This window comes from Phyllostomus discolor, chromosome 12 (genome assembly GCF_004126475.2).
Source record: "Phyllostomus discolor isolate MPI-MPIP mPhyDis1 chromosome 12, mPhyDis1.pri.v3, whole genome shotgun sequence".
In the NCBI taxonomy this organism is placed as follows: domain Eukaryota; kingdom Metazoa; phylum Chordata; class Mammalia; order Chiroptera; family Phyllostomidae; genus Phyllostomus; species Phyllostomus discolor.
This window is the reverse complement of record NC_040914.2, coordinates 19,664,885-19,683,099: the sequence shown is the minus strand read 5'-3', so window position 1 is coordinate 19,683,099 and position 18,215 is coordinate 19,664,885. Positions and strand designations below refer to the sequence as shown.

At 55.1% G+C, this 18,215-nt stretch overlaps 2 protein-coding genes across 3 annotated transcripts in view; both read left to right on the top strand.

Annotated features, from left to right (window-relative positions):
* LIG1 (DNA ligase 1) overlaps window positions 1-6,762 on the top strand; it is a 30,395-nt gene extending 23,633 nt beyond the window's left edge. The window contains 7 exon segments of the mRNA XM_036012483.1: window positions 985-1,129; window positions 1,262-1,344; window positions 2,854-3,006; window positions 4,463-4,516; window positions 5,168-5,311; window positions 6,362-6,454; window positions 6,582-6,762. Of these exon segments, the coding sequence (XP_035868376.1) occupies window positions 985-1,129; window positions 1,262-1,344; window positions 2,854-3,006; window positions 4,463-4,516; window positions 5,168-5,311; window positions 6,362-6,454; window positions 6,582-6,665 (756 nt within the window). The 3' untranslated portion in view covers window positions 6,666-6,762.
* Window positions 6,763-9,260: 2,498 nt separating this feature from the next.
* Window positions 9,261-17,830, top strand: CABP5 (calcium binding protein 5). Of its 2 annotated transcripts, none has more exons than XM_036012481.1 (6): window positions 9,261-9,583; window positions 11,327-11,357; window positions 11,969-12,022; window positions 13,055-13,164; window positions 15,313-15,460; window positions 17,423-17,830. In XM_036012481.1, the coding sequence occupies exons 1-6, from the start codon at window positions 9,521-9,523 to the stop codon at window positions 17,446-17,448; spliced, it is 432 nt and encodes a 143-aa protein (XP_035868374.1). In that variant the 5' UTR covers window positions 9,261-9,520; the 3' UTR covers window positions 17,449-17,830. The 2 variants fall into 2 exon arrangements, with proteins under 2 accessions (XP_035868374.1, XP_028386131.1); XM_028530330.2 differs by having other exon boundaries at window positions 9,265-9,583; window positions 11,969-12,112.
* The last annotated feature ends 385 nt before the right edge of the window (window positions 17,831-18,215 follow it).

Sequence of the window (18,215 nt, the reverse complement as noted above, 5' to 3'; positions counted from 1 at the left end):
AAGGTTGGGTTGACATTGGGTTTATTATTTTTTAAGTGAGTTAACGTTTGTAAGATTCCTCACTTTCAGTGTGGTCAATATGAATATTAATATGGTACCACTAATACAGCGTTTTCTCCGTCAGCCATTTGTTGACTGAGTTCGCTTCTCCCGCGGCTGTAGTCACGTTCCATGATCCCTGCCCAGGCCCCTCTGCGCTCGGTGCCTCCGCCCCTCTGCTGTGGCCCAGCAGGCTGGTCTTGTAGTTACCGTCCTGCACCGACTTTAAACCACTTTCCCTGCTTGCCCTCCAGATGGACACTGTAGCCTTGTCCACCAACAGCGTTTTTCTGCTGTAAAGTCATCCCAGGGAACATTGTGCACAGGAAGCTGTGTGTGGACTCTGGAGTCAGACCACTTGGGCTTTGCATTCCAAGCACACCCCCTGCCCCCCAGCCGGTGACCGAGCCCCAGATCTCGCCTGTACGATGGGGTGATGCCTGAGAGCAGGGCTGGAAGGCCAGTCGAGCCGCTCGGCTTCTCTCCGTGCTGTGTGGGCGGAGACGGAGCCAGAGCACCCGCAGAGCTGAGGGCATGGCGGCGTTTGGTCGTCCACAGGGAAAGGTAGCTGACCCATGCGTTCACACAGCAAACGTCCCCTCCGGAGCGTGTCTGTGTTATAACCCGATGATCACGGGTTCTTGGTACCTCAATTCAACTGGTGTTAAGAAGGGAAGCAGCCTCAGTTACCAGGGGCCAGCTGAGCTCCAGCAGAGCCTGGCTCCCCGTCTCGGGCTCCTGACCCTGGAGGCCACTGGGGCCTGAATGGCCTCTGGCCCCCCTGCCACTGGCCGGCTCGGTCCTCCCCAGAGCCCTCGAGTCTGTGTGGTTCCTCCCTCTCAGAGCTTTCCGTAGCTGCCTGTGCCTTGTGGCCCCCCGGCTCCCTGTTTCGGGGTCCTTTCTCTTTCCGCCATGACATCCCCTCCTCTCCGTCTGCCCCCTCAGTCCCTGGTACGCGAGCCCCTCTCCCGACGCCGGCAGCTGCTCCGGGAGAACTTCGTGGAGACAGAGGGCGAATTCGTCTTCGCCACCTCCCTGGACACCAAGGACATGGACCAGATCGCCGAGTTCTTGGAGCAGTCAGTGAAAGGTGGGGGCACCCGCTTTCCTCCCCACCCCGCCGCACTTGGCCGGTGCCTGCCTGCCATGTGCCAAGACCCCGGCCCTGCCCGATTCGCCCTGAATCCTGCCCCCGCTCACCGTACTTCTCTTTCTCCTTCAGATTCCTGCGAGGGGCTGATGGTGAAGACCCTGGATGTCCACGCCACCTACGAGATCGCCAAGAGGTCACACAACTGGCTCAAGGTGACTCTGTCTCCCGCCAGCCTTGCTGCTGCGCCCTGGACCTGGAAGTCTTCCCTGAGCCGGCCCTTGACTTCTAGTCCCCACACGTCACCCTGTCTGAGCTCAGGAGCCTTTTATTTATTGATGGGGTTTTTTAAATCCTCATCCATGGATATGCTTACTGATTTTAGAGAGAGGGAGGGGGAGAGTGAAACATCCATATGAGAGAGAAACATTGATTAGTTGCTTCCCGTGCATGCCCTGACTGGGAACCAAACCCGCAACCTTCTGGTGCGAGGGACAATGCTCCAACCCACCGAGCTCCCCGGCCAGGTCTTGGACCAGCCTCAGGTCTTCTCTTCTGCAAGTCCTCATTAATGCCTTCTTCTCTGGGGGTTGGCTGAGAATGCCCCAGCCGAGTGCCCGGAAGGCCATAGTGGGAAGGCCAGATGAGGCTGCCCATCTCCCTGAGCCTGCCTTCTGTGTTGGGCGAGGAGTCAGCCAGGGCGAGAGGGAGATAAAGTCAGGTAGTAGTGAGTACTGTGAAGAAAGGAGTCAGCTCAGGGATAGCAAGGACAATTGTAAAAAGCCTCTCCAGAGGTGACATTCCGGTCAAGATGTAGACCACAGGAAAGGTCGGCCACATGGAGGTCGGAGTGGACATCAAGGTGGGGGAGCCAGAAGAGCAAAGGCCCCGCCTGAGGAGCAGGCTCCGTGTGCACAGGGAGCAAGGCGGCCGGCCGTCAGCTGAGCCAGGGCGGAGGGCAGGCCCAGGTTGCACAGCGCATTCTGGGCGACAGGGAGATAGAGCTGGATCTTCCTCTGAGGGTTTCAGGACAAGGCAGAGGTGTCACCGTGCAGGAAGGCCCACGGTCTGGCTGTCATTTTGCACAGGTCCTCTGGCTGCCCTGTGGATGGTGGCGGGTGTGGGGGTGCTGGGCGGGAGCTGGAGCCTGCGGGCAGGAGGCTGTTGCCTGGTAACAGCCGGTGGAGAGGGCCGTGAGGTGGGGCCAGAGGACCAGGGTGGGAGGTGGTCTGGAGTGCGCTGGCCCGGCCTGTGGACTGGGCCTCCCTGTGCACTTGTGCGTCATCCATGGCCCGTGGCCCGTGTCCCCGACTCTAAGTAGCTGTAAGGGCACACGCGCCTTTCCTGTCTGGGGAAGTGGACACTGCGTCCCCAAGGCTAAGCTGCCTGGCACACTGTTGGCGCTTATTAGTGTTTCTGGAACGAATGGACACACGTCCTCTGTGTGAAGGAGTGAGTGGCATGTGTCTCCGTGCCCAGGGGAAGGGGGAATCAGGGTGACCCCCAGTTGCCCTGTCCGGCCTATCCCCACAGTCGCACTTGCTCTTCCCACACGCTCGCCTCTGTCCCTTCTGCTCTTTCCGCCCGGAAGCCCGTCCCAAGTTCACTCTCACAGCGGTCATCCCGGCTTTCGTTGTGGAAACTCTCCTCAGGCTCACTCCAGTCTCTCCTCAGCCCTACGATGACATGACACTCCCCTCATCTTCTGCCTTCCCTCCTCCCAGCTGAAGAAGGACTACCTGAACAATGTGGGCGACACCCTGGATCTTGTGGTGATTGGTGCCTACCTGGGCCGGGGGAAGCGGGCCGGCCGCTACGGGGGCTTCCTGCTGGCCTGCTACGACGAGGAGAGTGAGGGGCTGCATGCCATATGCAAGGTGCGGGAGCTCGGGCGGGGGGGTCGTCTCCGCGTCCCCTGGGGTGGGCCGGCTCACGGGGCTCCCGTGCCTTCCCCACGATGGATAATTCTTTTTCCTAGTTCCTCTTTACTGTTTCTGATCCTGCAAAGTAACTCTTGCTAAACATAGAAAAGCGGGCTCGGATGGAAAGATGGGAGGAAGCTGTGTTACTTAGGAACTGAGTTCGGATAGTGGTGGCTTACTCGAGAGGAGGATTCCTTTGTCTGTTGTGTAATAAGTCTAGAAGGGGCAGGCAGCTCTTTGGTATCATTAGGGACCCAGGCTTCTTTCCCCACAGTGGTTTTTGTCATGTGCTTCAGGCCTCTTCTGCACAATGTGGCTGCAGGAGCTCCAGCCACCACAGCCATCTGTGCTCGGCCCATAGGCAGAGGGAGAATGGGCCACCCAAGTCCATCTTAGCCAGTGAGCAACTTCTGCCTAAGTTGTATCCGTCAGAACCTCGCTCTGAGGCCCAGCCCTGCTACAAGGGAGCCTGGGAAATGTAGGGGTTTTTCATTGTGTTGAAAGCTGCACACATTGCTAATCTAATAAATTTGGGGCCTTTGCCACAGAAACAGAGTATCATCCACAATCCACTGCCAGAGGTAACCCCTACTCACATTTAAGGGAATGCTTTATTTTTACAAAACTGTGTTCCTTCTCTACAAGTAATTCTGTTTCCTGCCTTTTGCCTCACAAATACTGGGTTTTCAGTGCTGTCATATGCGTTTGAGTCACGGTGATGAGGAAGGTTAGAGGGTTTTCACGGGACTTTTACGAATGAGGGGTGAGTGCCCCGTGAGAGTCTCCAGTAGCCGGCCCGTTCCCACACTGCCCCTGCGGTTGTGTGCTCGCCGTCGAGTCCTTTTCATTACGAATTGGCCGGCACGGTGCGTGTGCTCACTCACAGGCCGTGGTAGGAGTGATTACATTTTACAAATACCTGTGGCCGCCGGTCTGCCACCATTTTATGTTATTTACTTAGAATAGTTTTCTGCGAGAGCTGTTGCCCAGACAAAAGGTGGGGAAATTTTACGGCTGCCAATACAAAAATTGTGTGTGTTGCTCTTGTGCCAGCGTAGGGAATCTTTTTTTAGCCTTTTGTGTTGGTGGGTGAAAGAAAACTCTTAGTAGTGTGAAGGTGGGCCATGACACGGGTTACGGGCGTGTGGGATGTCGGGGGTGGGGACCAGCACGTGACTTCCTGGGCCAGGGAGACGGAGCAGGAGGAGCGGGCCCTGAGGTCCGGAGAATTGAGTTGGTCCCTGTCCGGGGTCTGTGAGGGGTTGGTGGCATGCTCAGCACCCCGGCCCTTCCTCAGTGGTTTCTGGATGCCGGTGAGGCCATAGCAGAGTGGGGGTGTGCAGATCCCGGTCCCCGGGGACAGGAGCAGGGAGGCGGTGCCCAGTCTCTGACATGCCCGTCCTTCCTGCAGCTCGGCACTGGCTTCAGCGACGAGGAGCTGGAGGAGCACCACCGGAGCTTCCAGGTAAGCGGTGCTGGCGGGGGGGCCCCCCCCGCCCCCCTTGTGCGCGGGGCTCCCGGCCTCCACTGGCTCGTTTCTGGGCTCCAGGTGCAGACAGGGCAGCCAGCAGTGGAGCTGGCTTTGGGGGCCAGCGTGCTCTGCTTCAAGTCCCAGCCGTCCCGGCCACTGGCCAGTGACCCCAGTCGGGAAGCCTCACCTTCTGGAGCTCAGAGCTCAGTGCCTCAGCCACGCCCGGAGGTGGGGGCGGTCATGGGGCAGAGTGCTGCTGCAGGGTTCCCTGAGTCACTCCGTGGGGGGCGGCTGAGCCCGTGCTAAGTCGGAGTGTCTGTGGTCAGGGGTGTTTGGGTGTGAGTGTCATTCTGTGCGTTGGTGTCTCTGGTTCTGTTTCTGTCCGTTCTTTGGTTCTCTCTTTGTCTCTGTCTCTGCCTCTGGGTCTCTGTCCCTCTCTGTGCCTCTGTTGGTCTCTAATTTCTTGTCTCAGCTCCCAGGGTCTCTGTCTGTCATCTCTTCCCCGCTCTCATTTCTCCCCACCCCCATCCCTGGCTTCCTGCTTTGAGTGCCTATGTCTCTGCTTGTCTCTCCTCACTTGGCTTCACTTCCCGACCCCCAACCCTCGGCCTTGACTCTGAGACCCGAGACCCTCTCTTCCTGCAGGCCCTGGTGCTGCCCACCCCGCGCTCCTACGTCCGCGCAGACGGCGCTGTGGCCCCCGACCACTGGCTGGAGCCCCGCATCGTGTGGGAGGTCAAGTGCGCCGACCTCTCCCTCTCCCCGATCTACCCTGCGGCCCGGGGGCTGGTGAGTGACTGACCTGATGGGGGCTGGGGTAGACCCCCCAAGGGGACACAAGCGGGAGAGCAGGGAGGGGGCCTGGCGGAGCCTGCCCTTCCTGGGTGATGCTGGGAAAACTCGGGCTTGCGTGTTATTTGAGTGTCAGACCCTGGGGTCAGAAGTCTCGTGTTTTTGTTCTTTAGAGAAACGCCCCCGGAGTAGAGAGAGAGCAGTGAAGGGGCTCCATTTCCCATCATAGGCTCACACTCGGCTCTGAAGTAGTTTTTGAAAAGTTCTTCTAAGTAAAAGCTTATGGCACAACCTGCTACCAGGTTTTACATTCCTCCCCTCACAAGCAGCTCAGTCCTACCCGCAGCCACACGGGGGCAGCTCCGGGCTTCCTCCCTCACTGGGGAGGACACTGGGGGTGTCCCGTGTATCAGTGGGCTCTCCTCTGGTCCTTCAGACCTAGCAGATGGGTTTCTGGTTAGAAGCGGACTTCCATGTAAAGTTCCATCAGAAGGTGGACCTCGTGTTTTGGATCAGATTTCTTTCTTGAATCTTCTCACTTGCAAAGTCAGGGTCCCCGGCTCACCAGTGATGCAGCAGCCTGCGCGGCGGGTGCTGCGCAGGGAGCAGGCGCCTGTCCTGTTCCCACAGAAACGCTGAGCAGCCCTGCCCCACGATGGGGACGTAGAGCCCCAGGGAGCTTCGGCACCTGGCCATGGGTCTCATGCCCCTGGGGGCTGGGAGCTGGGATTAGACCCCACAGTCAGGTCCCAGGGTCCACACCCTACTCTGCTGTTGTGCCCCTCGGCCCTCATGCTAATGACTGCAGTCCCGGCATAAATAGGCGCTGCCACGGCTGGCGTTTCTTAGGCACTTACCATGCGCCGGGGTGGCCCCGAGGTCTATTACCTTCTGCAATCCGTGTGACCGCCCGTTGCCGAGCCCCGCTGTGTGGGTCAGAAACCAGGGCCAGAGGTGCAGGAGCGGGGAGGGGACGTGGCCAGGGAGCTGTGCATGAGGACCGAGGGCGGGACCACAGAGGTGCCCATCGTCCCCCTGCCTCCCCAGGTGGACAGTGAGAAGGGCATCTCCCTTCGCTTCCCTCGGTTTATCCGAGTCCGTGAAGATAAGAAGCCAGAGACGGCCACCACCGGTGCCCAGGTGAGGCCCCTGGGAGGGGTGGGCTTGCCTGGTGCGGCCAGCTTCCTGGAGAACGGGGCGCTGGCCCGGAATGGCGGGCGGGTGGGCGGCCCCAGGCTCTGACCGCCACTGCGGCCCCTCTCCCCAGGTGGCCTGTCTGTACAGGAAGCAGAGTCAGATCCAGAACCAGCAGGGCGGGGACGCAGACTCCGACCAGGAGGACTTCTACTAGACCCTGTCGTCCCCCTCCTCCCCCCGGGGTGGAGGGTGGGGCCCTGGGACGGGGCCTCTGTGGCGCAGACCCCGTGTGCAGTCACAGTGTGGTGTGTGTGTGTGTGTGTCGGGGGTGGTTTAAGCTGGGGTTTAGTCGGTCATTTTTCTGTCAATAAATAATTATTAAACACTCGCTCTGTGTCAGGGTCTGTGCTGGGGGCTGGGGTGCGCTCTGAGCTCGCAGTCGGCTAGCGCGTGACAGCGCGGCACCGGCTGTCTGCGCCAGCGCGGCCAACGCTGCTTTCTACCACGATGGAGATACCTTCCATCTGCGCTGGGCAGCGAGATGGCCACTATCCACCGGCAGCCAGTGAGCACTTGAAACGTGGCTGGTGCAATTCAAGACGCATATTTTGCCCTGGCTGATAGGGCTGAATGGATTGAGTACCTGCTTTCAAACCAAAGGGTTGCCGGTTCGATTCCCAGTCAGGACACATGCCTGGGTTGCAGGGGCCAGGTCCCCAGGTGGCGGCTCACGAGAAGCAACCACACATTGATCTTTCTGTCCCTCTCTCCTTCCCTTCCTCTCTCTCTAAAAATAAAGAAAATCTTTTTTAAAGAAAAGGAAAAGAAATTGTTGACACCATCCAGGGGAGGTGGTGCTTGGACTGGGCTCCAGGGCCGTGTGCGGCAGGGAGGTGTGTAGGGCAGACGTTAATAGCTGTGTGTAAGTTAGAGTGCGGATCCGGTGTGACGCATCGCTGCTGCTGCTGGTGTTCACTTCGACCGTGTGGTCGCGGTAGGTCTGCCTGGTTTCCCCACAGAAGCGACTCCCCTTTGAAATCAGTATTTTGAAAGGAGGTATTTGAGCTACACAGATATCATCACGCTTTCCACTGACTTTAAAAAAAATTTGTGTGGACTCCTGGTTTCCTACACTACCCAATAGAATTTGATATTGTTTACTTTGACTTTCAAACTGGCCCTGGCGTGCCCAATGGCACTCCTCCCAGCTGCCCTCTGTCCCCGACACTCGAGCATTCTCACTCTAGGGCACCATGGGGTGTGCTAGGCTTGCTTCACACTTCCGCCCCAAACTCGGAGTCCATGGCTGTGTCTCCCAGGAGTCTGGCTTCCTTCCGAGGACAGTGGCACTTAGGGGCCGAGACCTGGGGGCAACAGGTGCTCGTCAACAGCAGGGTGTGGCTGCTGCTGAGTCCTCTGATGGAGCTAGAGTTCAGAGGTCCGAGTTCCCTGCACACACTGCGGCAGCCGGAAACCCCTGACCAGCACCTCTGACTCCAGTCCTGCATTGCGGAGCGCCTCCTACCCCCCTTTCCCTGTTCCCGGCTTCTCTTCCAACGGATTTCCATCATCCTTAACATAATCCGAGTGTGAAACCAGCCTCCCTTCTCCATTCCCATTCCCTTGGTGGGGACACCTTTCTCACCCCGATCTGGCTTCAATGCCCTCCACCGTGCCACCCCCACGAGTGGACGTCCTCGAACACATCCCCACAAGAGGCGGACACCTGTGTCAGGACCCCCCTCACTCAGCTCCTGCTCCAGTGCGCACCCCAGGCTGCCTGCCCTTGGTTCATCCTCACCTGCCCAGGCCCCAACCCATGGGCAGGGCTGCCCCTCACCACCCTCACTCCAATCCCAGTGTGAGCCCTGGCTCCTCACAATGTTGCCCCCCCCACCCAGTCCTCTCCCACCCTCACTGTGTCCTTAGGCTCTGACACCAGCACAGCCTCTCACGGTGACCTCTACACCAGCGTAAATGCCTGCCTTGCTCCTGCCTCCCACCTCTACCCACCTCAGGTAATCTTTCTGATTATTTAGGAAGAAAGGAAGGGAAGAGATGAGCAGAGGACACGCAAATTTTTTTTTCAAAGATTTTATTTTATTTTTAAAGAGAAGGGAAGGGAGGGAGAAAGGGAGGGAGAGAAACATCAATGTGTGGTTGCCTCTTGCATGCCCCCTACTGGGGACCCAGCCTGTGACTCAGGCATGTGTCCTGACTGGGAATCAAAATAGTGACCCTTTGGTTTGCAGGCTGGCACTCGATCCACTGAGCCACACCAGCCAGGGCCAAATACCCACCTCTTAACCGGTACACATGCCTCCTTCCTGAGATCAGATTGTCACCTAACTTGTGCGTCCTGCTCATTCATGCACATTCCTGACTTCCTCGGAAGCTTCTCCAGATGTGACAAAGGTGCCCATTGGAACCAAACACCCGGGCCCTGCCACTGCCTAATTCCAAAAGCTTAAAGCAAGTGACCTCATGGCTCACAGCCTCAGCGTCCTCATCTGTAAAATGGGAATGAAAGTATCCCCTACCTCCCGAGCAGTTCTGAGGATTAAATGGCATCAGGGACGCAGAGCCCTTTGCACAGGGCTGGGTGCGCAGCAAGCTCTGCGAAATCACTGCTGTGTGACACCTCTTCAGTCTCTGCTCTCCGTGCCCAGGGGCCAGCAGGGGCCAGCAGAGGACGGGCTTTGAGCCAGCGCTCAACACACTTGTTGGAGCACGGAGTGAACCGGTGCCCTCTGCTCCAATCCCCACTCTTTAAACTCTTCCCAATTCCATTCTGCGGAGAAAAGGTCAGAGCCCGAGACCGGCTGCCCCGCCCGGCTCGGCTCGCTCACGCCAGATGGGGAGGCAGGAACCACTCTGATCCCTCTCTGTCCAGAGTAGAGATTTCCCGTCCAGCTGTCACAGCGCTGCGACTGAAGGACCAAGGCAGAGGCCAGGAGAGGCAGGAAGAGTTGGCAGAGAAGCGAAAGAGAAGATAAGGAGGCTGAGCCACCAAGGGGGCCGGGAAGGAGGGAACCGTCCTGAGATCCGTGCGCGCTGCCCCGCCCCTCCATGCAGTTCCCCATGGGCCCCGCCTGCATCTTTCTGAGGAAGGGCATCGCGGAGAAACAGCGGGTGAGGTGGGGCATGGTGGGGACGGGTGGCGTGCAGGGTCGGGGGAGCTGGGCCGAGGGGAAGAGAAGGGACGGGGTGGGGGCACTGAAGGAGGGGAGCAGGCGGGCAGAGCAGGAGTTAAGAAGGCGGGAGGATCCGGGGAGCGGGCTGGGGAGTTGCGGCTCCGCGAAACGGGTGAGGGTGGAACTGGGAGTCAGGCGCAGAAGGAGGGCGATGAAGGGGGGGAGGAAACGAAGGAGGAACTGGGGTGATGTCCGCAAGGGCGACCATCATCAGTCTTCCCTGTGGACACCCGCAGTGGTGGTGGTGATGACGATGATGATGAGGAGGATGATGAGGATGATGATGATGTGATGGTGAGGATGATAGCTACCACTTATTAAGTCATTGCTGGGCGCCCAGACTTGTGCAAAGGGCTCTGCGTCCCTGATGTCATTTAATCCTCAGAACTGCTCCGAAGGCCGGGAATACTTTCATTCCCATTTTGCAGATGAGGATGCTGAGGCTCTGAGCCATGAAGTCACTTGCTTTAAGCTTATGCAATTAGGCAGTAGCAGGGCCAGATCTGTCTGGCTCCAATGGGCATCTCTGTCAGGCTTTAAATCAATAATGATAATTAGCCCTGGCTGGCATGGCTCAGTGCATTGAGCACCAGCCTGCAAACCCAAGTGTCACATGTTCGATTTCCAGTCAGGGCACATGCCTGGGTTGTGGGCTAGGTCCCCAGTAGGGGGTGCACAAGAGGCAACCACATGTAGATGTTTCCCTCTCTTTCTCCCTCCCTTCTCCTCTCTAGAAATAAATAAATAAGATCTTTAAATAATGATAATTATTACTATAGTAATAGAAGGAGGAGATACAGGGGGAAGGGGATAACAAGAAAAGAGGCTGGGGGAAGGCTCCAAGGATGAAGGGAAACAGGCATGAAAGAGGCCAGAGGCTGGTGGGATTTCCCCGGTGGTGAGCCTCGTAGCCCAGCCTGACCCTTCCTTCGGGTAAGGCTCGAGTGGGTGGCAGCAAAAATGACTGGAAATTCTTAAAGTTTTTGGGAATCGGTCGTGTGGGTTCCAATCATCCCTCTGGATGAGGCTGACACCGGTCCCACTCCAGGGTGACACCAGCTCTTGGGAGAAAGACTCGGTGGGCTGTGGTGGAGAGAATTCTGACCTGGGAGTCAGGGCCCTGAATTTGAATTGCAGCACTCACTGCAGCTGGCTTGCTGAAGCATGAGCTGTGTGACCTTTGGCAGGCTCCTTAACCTTTCTGTTCCTCAGCTTCCTCTTAAATGAGACGGGAATGATATTTGGATCGACCTCACAGAGTGGTTCTGAGGTTTAAATGGAAAGATTATGGAAGCTGCCCGGCTCAGTCTGCGCTCTGAACATGGTAGCTGTGGTCATAAGGTTCACTGTCTCCCTCTGGAGCAGGACGGGGTGGATCCGATGGCCTGTGGGACCCCTCTCGGCACAACGGGTGGACATGCCTTTGGGAAAGGCAGAGGAGCGGGAGCAAGGCTCAGGGATGGGAGAGAGGAAATGAGAGGCGTGAGAAGAGGGCGAGATGCAAACGGCTGTGGAATGGGAGTCGGGAGAAAGGAGAAGGGAGGTGAGGGGCACGGGGGAGCAAGGACTGGGGGAGAAAGAGGAAAGGGTGAAGAAAAGGCGGGAGAATGCGGGGGCGCATTTGGAGAACTGCCCGCTGGGTTCCTGACCTTCTCCCTCTCCAAATTCCATTTCCCACCAGGAACGACCGCTGGGGCCAGATGAGATCGAAGGTAACAGTCTCTCCCCCAGATGCCCCCACATCACCGCCCACCCGCTTGCCCGTCTCTGTCCCTTTGTGCACTTCAGTGTGAGGGCCCTCGCCTGAGAAGTTCACGCTGCTCTCTTTCCGCTCAACTGTGATTCTGTGGGACTTGTTCTCATGGCGGTGTGGGCACCTTCCAAAGCGTTTGGGAGTCATGCCCACCCCCAAGTGTCTCAGAGACTCGGGAGTGACATGTGAGTTTTAGGATGAACCTAAAATCATTGGTTTTTCTTGTGATGGTTTTGACGTTTTCCATAACTTTTTTCCACCCAAGACTTTGAAGGACTTCAGTGCTGTTGTTTGGTGGCCTCAGGAATCACTTGTCTTCTGACATATTTCATACAACATTCCTTTTTTTTTTCTCTCTTTTTTAAAAATTGTTGTTCAAGTACAGTTTTCTGCCCTTTACTCCCATCCCAGCCCACCCCCAATCATTCCTTTTTGAAATTTTGGTTTTAAAAAAGGTGTTCTCCTTTGAGGAATCTCTAGTCTGTGCCTCATTGGTGGCTTCAAGGGATGCCACTCTTCCCCATTGACTGTTTCAAGTTCCCCCATAGCTCTCTCCTCTTAACTTTTCAGAGCTTCGGGAGGCATTTCTTGAGTTCGACAAGGACCGAGATGGGTTCATCTCTTGTAAAGATCTGGGAAATCTCATGAGGACAATGGGGTACATGCCCACGGAGATGGAACTGACTGAATTGGGCCAGCAAATCCGCATGAACTGTGAGGCCGGGGGAGTGGGAGGAGTTACTGGGTCAGGGGAGGGCTAAGGGTGCAATTGGTGAGGATAGAGAGGTTGGGAATGGAGTTGGCGACAGGGAGGAGGGTAAGAGGGCCTGGAGGTCTGGAAGGAAGCAGATCTGGGTATACACAGTGGGGCAGCATCTGGAATGGTTAAAACGGTGACTCAGAGATAGACTGGGTTCGAGCCCCAGTTCCATTGTTTGCTAATTGTGGTCATTTTGAAAAAGTGGAGTTAACCCCTACCCTCGAGGTTCAATGTCCCCATCTGTTGAGTGAAGATGGTATCACTCCTTACTTTATGAAAGTGTGGAAGGAAGGGGTAAAGGTGCCAACACAGGTCAAGGCTTAGCCCCCAGTAACTGCGTGTTAACGGTTGGTTGTTACCACCACTTGGACTCACCAGGAGCACAAGGCTGGACCTGCTGTTGATGCAGGAAACAAACTTGGACTTGGAGCTGCCGGTTGTTCATAGCGTTGCAAAAAGGATGGGTCTTCTTAGATGGCAGCTGGAGCTGATTTTGAGATGAAATTTGGGATAAAATTTGTATTGGGTTTGCTTCTGGGCATCTAACTGAGTGAACAAGGTTGAATTCAAGGACAGGATGGGGTTTGTATCTGGAAGAGACTTTGGTGCTCCTTTAGTTCATACCCTTCCTTCTACAGACCTACAGTGAGGGAGTGTAGGTGTGAGCCAACGACGGGATTGGTTCCAGGCTATGTGGACAGTTAGATACTACTGCCCCTGTGTGTCACCCCTGTTCAGATTAGACAGACAAGAGGGCTTGAGTTGGCTGAGAGGAAAAGCCCTCAGAAGGTGGAGACGGGAGAAGATCGCTGCCTTGAACAGACCTGATGGGCAAAGTGAGGGAATCGGAGGGTGGGGACGTGCAGACTCTCACTAGACCTGCTTCCCCTCCTCAGTGGGGGGCCGTGTGGACTTCGATGACTTTGTGGAGCTGATGACCCCCAAACTGCTGGCAGAAACGGCTGGGATGATCGGCGTCCGGGAGATGCGAGACGCCTTTAAGGAAGTGAGTTGAGACAGTTTCACAATGCTGGCGGGGGCTGAAGGAGGCCAAGGTCAATGATTAGTCATGGACAGAACCCACCCAAACCAACTTTTTTCCCTCACTCTGGGGGGATTTATAGGAAAGGAAGAGAACCTATTCCAAGCTCTTGCAATGGACCAGGTCGTCTACCTACTTTACAGAATGTGACCCTCACAAATGAGGGTAGGAGTTAGTACACACTGACCTAAATCTTATACATGAGGAAAGTGAGGCTCATGGAGATTACAAATCTTATCCAAGAGTCTGCAGTCTCCAAAACACATCAGGACCACTCTCCTTCTAGCCTGTAATAAGAAGACGGAATCCAAAAACGTGGGACCCCAGATGGGAACTCAAAGATCATGTGGTTTGACACACCTGTTGAAGAGATGCTTTAAAAATGCAGTCCAGCCCTGGCTGGTGTGGCTCAGTGGATTGAGTGCCAGTCTGTGAACCGAAGGTTCACTGGTTCCATTCCCAGTCAGGACACAAGCCTGGGTTGCGGGCCAGGCCCCCAGATGGGGCGTGCAATAGGCAAGCACACATTGATGTTTCTTTCCCTTCCTCCCTTCCCCTCTCTCTAAAAATAAATAAATAAATAAATAAATAAATAAAATCTTTAAAAAGAATGAGATTCAGGCAGTGTGGGGTGGGAGACTTGCTGAAGTCACTTCTATCCCCTGATAAAATGCTTTCCTCATTCAGAGAGTTTTCAACTGTATGAGACAAAAACCGAGAATAGGACAGAGTTTGGAAGGAAAGACTCTGGAACCAGGGAAACCCTGGGCCAAAACCCGGGACATCTCCACCTCCTGGCTGTGGGATGGGCTTTCCCGGCCCCACAGAGCGACCTAGGGCTACAGCGTCCGGCAGAACTTCCTGTGGTCACGGAAACGCTCTGTCCTGGCCAGTATCCACTGGCCACTTGTGGCAACTGAGCCTTTGAAAGATGACGAGTATGACCGAGGAACTGAAATTTTAATTTTATCTAATTTTCATTCATTCCACTTAAGCTATTTATTCAATTCCCACGTAGATTCAGTTGACTATAAATTCAATTCATTGCGATTTTAAAAGAGCACTTGATTTAATTACTGACGAACATGCATTGAGAACAACTTGGGTACGTGCATCTCCCTTTTGGGCACCAATTTTGTGAAGTCTAAATGCAGACTAGGTATTTCTGGTAACATTTGGTGTCTGAACTGAGAAAGGCTGTAAGCAGCCAGCACGCCCCAGATGCAGCCCAGTGTCCTTAGCTTAGGAGACCCTGTGGGCCAAGTTGGGTGACTCAGGCGTTTAGTACGTACTACATAGGCCCTCAGTGTGGAAGGGCGCCAAGTGTGACAAAACCCGGTCAGCATGGGGAGAAGGGAACGCAACTCATTCATAATTTTAAAACAGATTGCATGCTGGAGTGGTAATATTTTTGAAATATAGGGTTAAATAAAATCAATGATGAAGAATCAATTTCACTTGTTCCTTTTAACTTTTTTTTTTTAATTGTTTAAACCCCTCATCCAGGGATCTGTTTATTGATTTTAGAGAGGAAAGAAGGGAGGGAGAGAGAGAAACATCGATCAGTTGCCTCCCATCTGTGCCCCAGCTGGGGATGGAGCCTGTGGGCTTGTACAGGGTGGGGATCCCACCCCCTGAGCCACCCGGCTGGGGCAATTATTATTAGTAGTAGTAGTCATCGTCATTATTGCTAATACGGTTGACCCTTGAACAACATGAGTTTGAACAGCACAAGTCCACTTATATGTGACTTTTCTACAATATATATATATTGGAAGAGTTTTTGGAGATTTGTGACAATTTGAAAAAGTCACCACAAGCATTTTCTTTCCTCTAACCTACTCTGCTGTGAGAACACAGTGCAAAATACACGCTGTATGTTACATAGGAAACTTTCTATGTATCATTTTCTATGTATTAGCATAGAAAATAAGTGTTAATGGACAGGTGTACATTATAGGCAAGGCTTGCAGTCAGCAGTAGGCTAGTAGCAGTTGAGTTTGGGGGGAGTCCAAAGTTACAGGAGAGTTTTTGGCTGCACAGGGGGTTGGCACCCCTTGCTGCTGCGTCGTTGGAGGGTCCATGCAATCGTCCCCTTCTGCCCCTGTTCAGTTCGACACCAACGGCGACGGGGAGATCACCCTGCGGGAGCTGCAGCAGGCCATGCAGAGGCTGCTGGGGGAGCAGCTCACACCCCGGGAGATCTCCGAGGTTGTGCGGGAGGCCGATGTGAATGGAGACGGCACTGTCAACTTTGAAGGTGACGCTTTGCACTCCAGCACCCCGTGTGATTCTCCAAGTTGGCGTCCCTTCTCACTCCACCCCCAGTTTTAGGTTGGGTGGGGGGCAGAGGGGGGTGGCAGGGTTGGGAAGGGTTTTTATTGCAGCCCTTTCTGCCCACGTCATTTCAAAGACCTCAGAGTCTCTCCCCACCCTGTTCCTCCCCTTGCTGCTGCTGGGAACTCCGTGTCCAGGGCCCCATTCCTGCGCGTGCGTGCTCTGGCCGGACTCATGTTCACCTCCCTCGGCCCCTCCTTGTTCACTGGGCACCTTGGTCATTGGAGCAAAATGTCCCCTCAGAAGGAGATTGGACTGGCTAGTGGCTGAGACTCGGGTCAGATTCGCGGGCTTCAAATTCAGTCTCTTACTGACTCCGTGACCTTAACCTATCACTTGTTCACTGTAAGTGTCGGTTTTCACATCTGCAAAATGGGGTAATGACGACCCCTTTCTCCCAAAGTTTCGGAGGAAGTTGAAAGCAATCGTGCACCAAGCACCCCTCGCCATCCTCGCTCGCGCCACCGTTCTGTCAGAGCACCCTTCTCTCTTCCCGCTGCCTAACTGTTACCTGTGTGCTCCCGGGAGCTGCCCCCCACCTCAAGGACTGGGCTCGGTGACCCCGTAACCCCCTGCATGCCTCTGCAGTGATCCTGACCCACGGTGTCACAATTGCTCACGTCAGAATGTGGCCTGCTTTTCCTCCTGGGCCACCGACTCAGTCTTTCATCACCGTGTCCCCAGTCCCCAGCCCAGAGCTCAGCGCACGGAGACCGAGTAACTGGAGGAACGATAAAGTTTGGGGCCCCGGGCAGATGGGGGTGGAGACTGTTTCTGTGGAACACAAAGTGGGCATGTGAAGTTCTCCTTAGGACACTCTCTGGTCCAAAAACACTCAGCATCTGATGGCTGCCTGAAGACCCAAGTCCAGATTCTTAGTCTGATGTTCAAGTGCACGGAAGACCTAATCTGGTCCCTTCACCGTAGTTTCTGAGACCACCCTGTGAACTTTCCCATTCTGGGCACTTGCTCCACTCTCCCCAGCTTCTGTGCCTTGCTCCCCAGCATCCCTTCCACACACCACACCTTTCCGAGGCTATCAGGACCTTATCCACCCCTCAGCAATTCCCAGTGGTGCCCTCTCTGCAGAGAAGCGCCGTCTCGTCCTTAGCTGGGTGTATCAGCCCCAGCTCTGGGGCCATACAGAGCTTTCTCTTGCTGCCCCCAAGAAAGCTGTTGCTGCAGATCTGGGCGTGTTGACTGTGTTTGTCTCCCAGGCTGTGAAATCCTGGAGGTGGGACGGGAGGGGTCTTCCCTGAGCCCTCTCTGCTCCATAACTCCCCATGCTCAGTCTACATTTGTTGCCTCACCGTGGCATAGCCAACGTTGCAGGTGCTGCTGGACCTGGCCAGGCTCAGCGAGGGTGCATGGGCATCAGCGACTCTCTGGAAGAGGTGGGGCATAGATTGTAGAGGCGACAGAGCCTCAGCCTCACCACAGGCAAGGGAAGGACAGACCGACCTCAAGAACTGAGCAGGACCAGTCAGTTCACCAGATGCAGGGTCCCAGCAAAGTGAGGACAACCTGCTTTCGTTGTGGGGTTCGCCATTCCTCCCCCCATGACCTCACTGGTCAGCGTCACCGGCCTTGGTTTGCTTATCTGCAAAACAGTGTTCACCCTTCTAGGATGGGTCTCGATGATGAAACAAGGTGCTTGTAATTATCATTTACTTAGTGCTTACTGTGACTTATAAGCATTATATTGTTTAACCAGCTTACAAACCTTATAGGGAGAGTTCTCATTTTGTCAATGAAGAAATCAAGGCACAGAGTGGCCAAGATATTTCCCAAGGTTCACCTGCAGTTTTGACACGTAGGAAGGGCTCAAGGAGGTGAGGTCACTGCCGTTACAAATAGACTCCTCACCAGGGGCTTTTTTTTGCAGAGTTTGTGAAGATGATGTCTCGCTGAGGAGGTTCGGAACCCCAGTCTCTCCCCACCTGGCGGATCAAGTGATTGTGGAGGACTGAACCCCTTACAGGGGGGAGGGGTGTGGGGACTGGAGTGAGGTGAGGCTGACAGAGAGAGCTTTGCCCAGAATGGCGGGGAGGGGCATGACATCTCTAGAATGAGATTAAGGAGGAAGAATCTACGTATGGAAATGTGAATGGGACTGGGGTCCACTTGCTGCTCCAAAAATTCACAGCATCTTTTGACTCCATGAAATCCTAAATCCCTATGACCTGTCCATCTCTTCCCCAGCTTCCTCTTGTGTTAAAATAGCCTATTCTATTAGATTCAAAAGTTCATCGGCCCTGGCTGGTGTGGATCAGTGGATTGAATGCTGCCCTGTGAACTAAAGGGTCGCCGGTTCGATTCCCTGTCAGGGCACATGCCTGGGTTGCAGGCCAGGTCCCCAGTAGGGGGTGCTTGAGAGGCAACCACACATTGCTATTGCTCTCCCTCTCCTTCTCCCTCCCTTCCCCTCTGTCTAAAAATTAAGAAATAAAGACATCTTAAAGAAAAAAAAAGTTCATCCCAGCCCTGGCCAGGTGGGTGGGTTGGCTGGACCCTCTTGCTGTCTGCACCAAAGTGTTGCAGGTTCAATCCCCGTCAGGGCCCACACCTAACCTCTGGGTTCCATCCCTGCTCAGGGACACGCAAGGAGGCACCTGTTGATGTTTCACCCTCTCCCTCCCCTTTCCTCTCTATCTAAAATCAACAAACATATCCTCAGG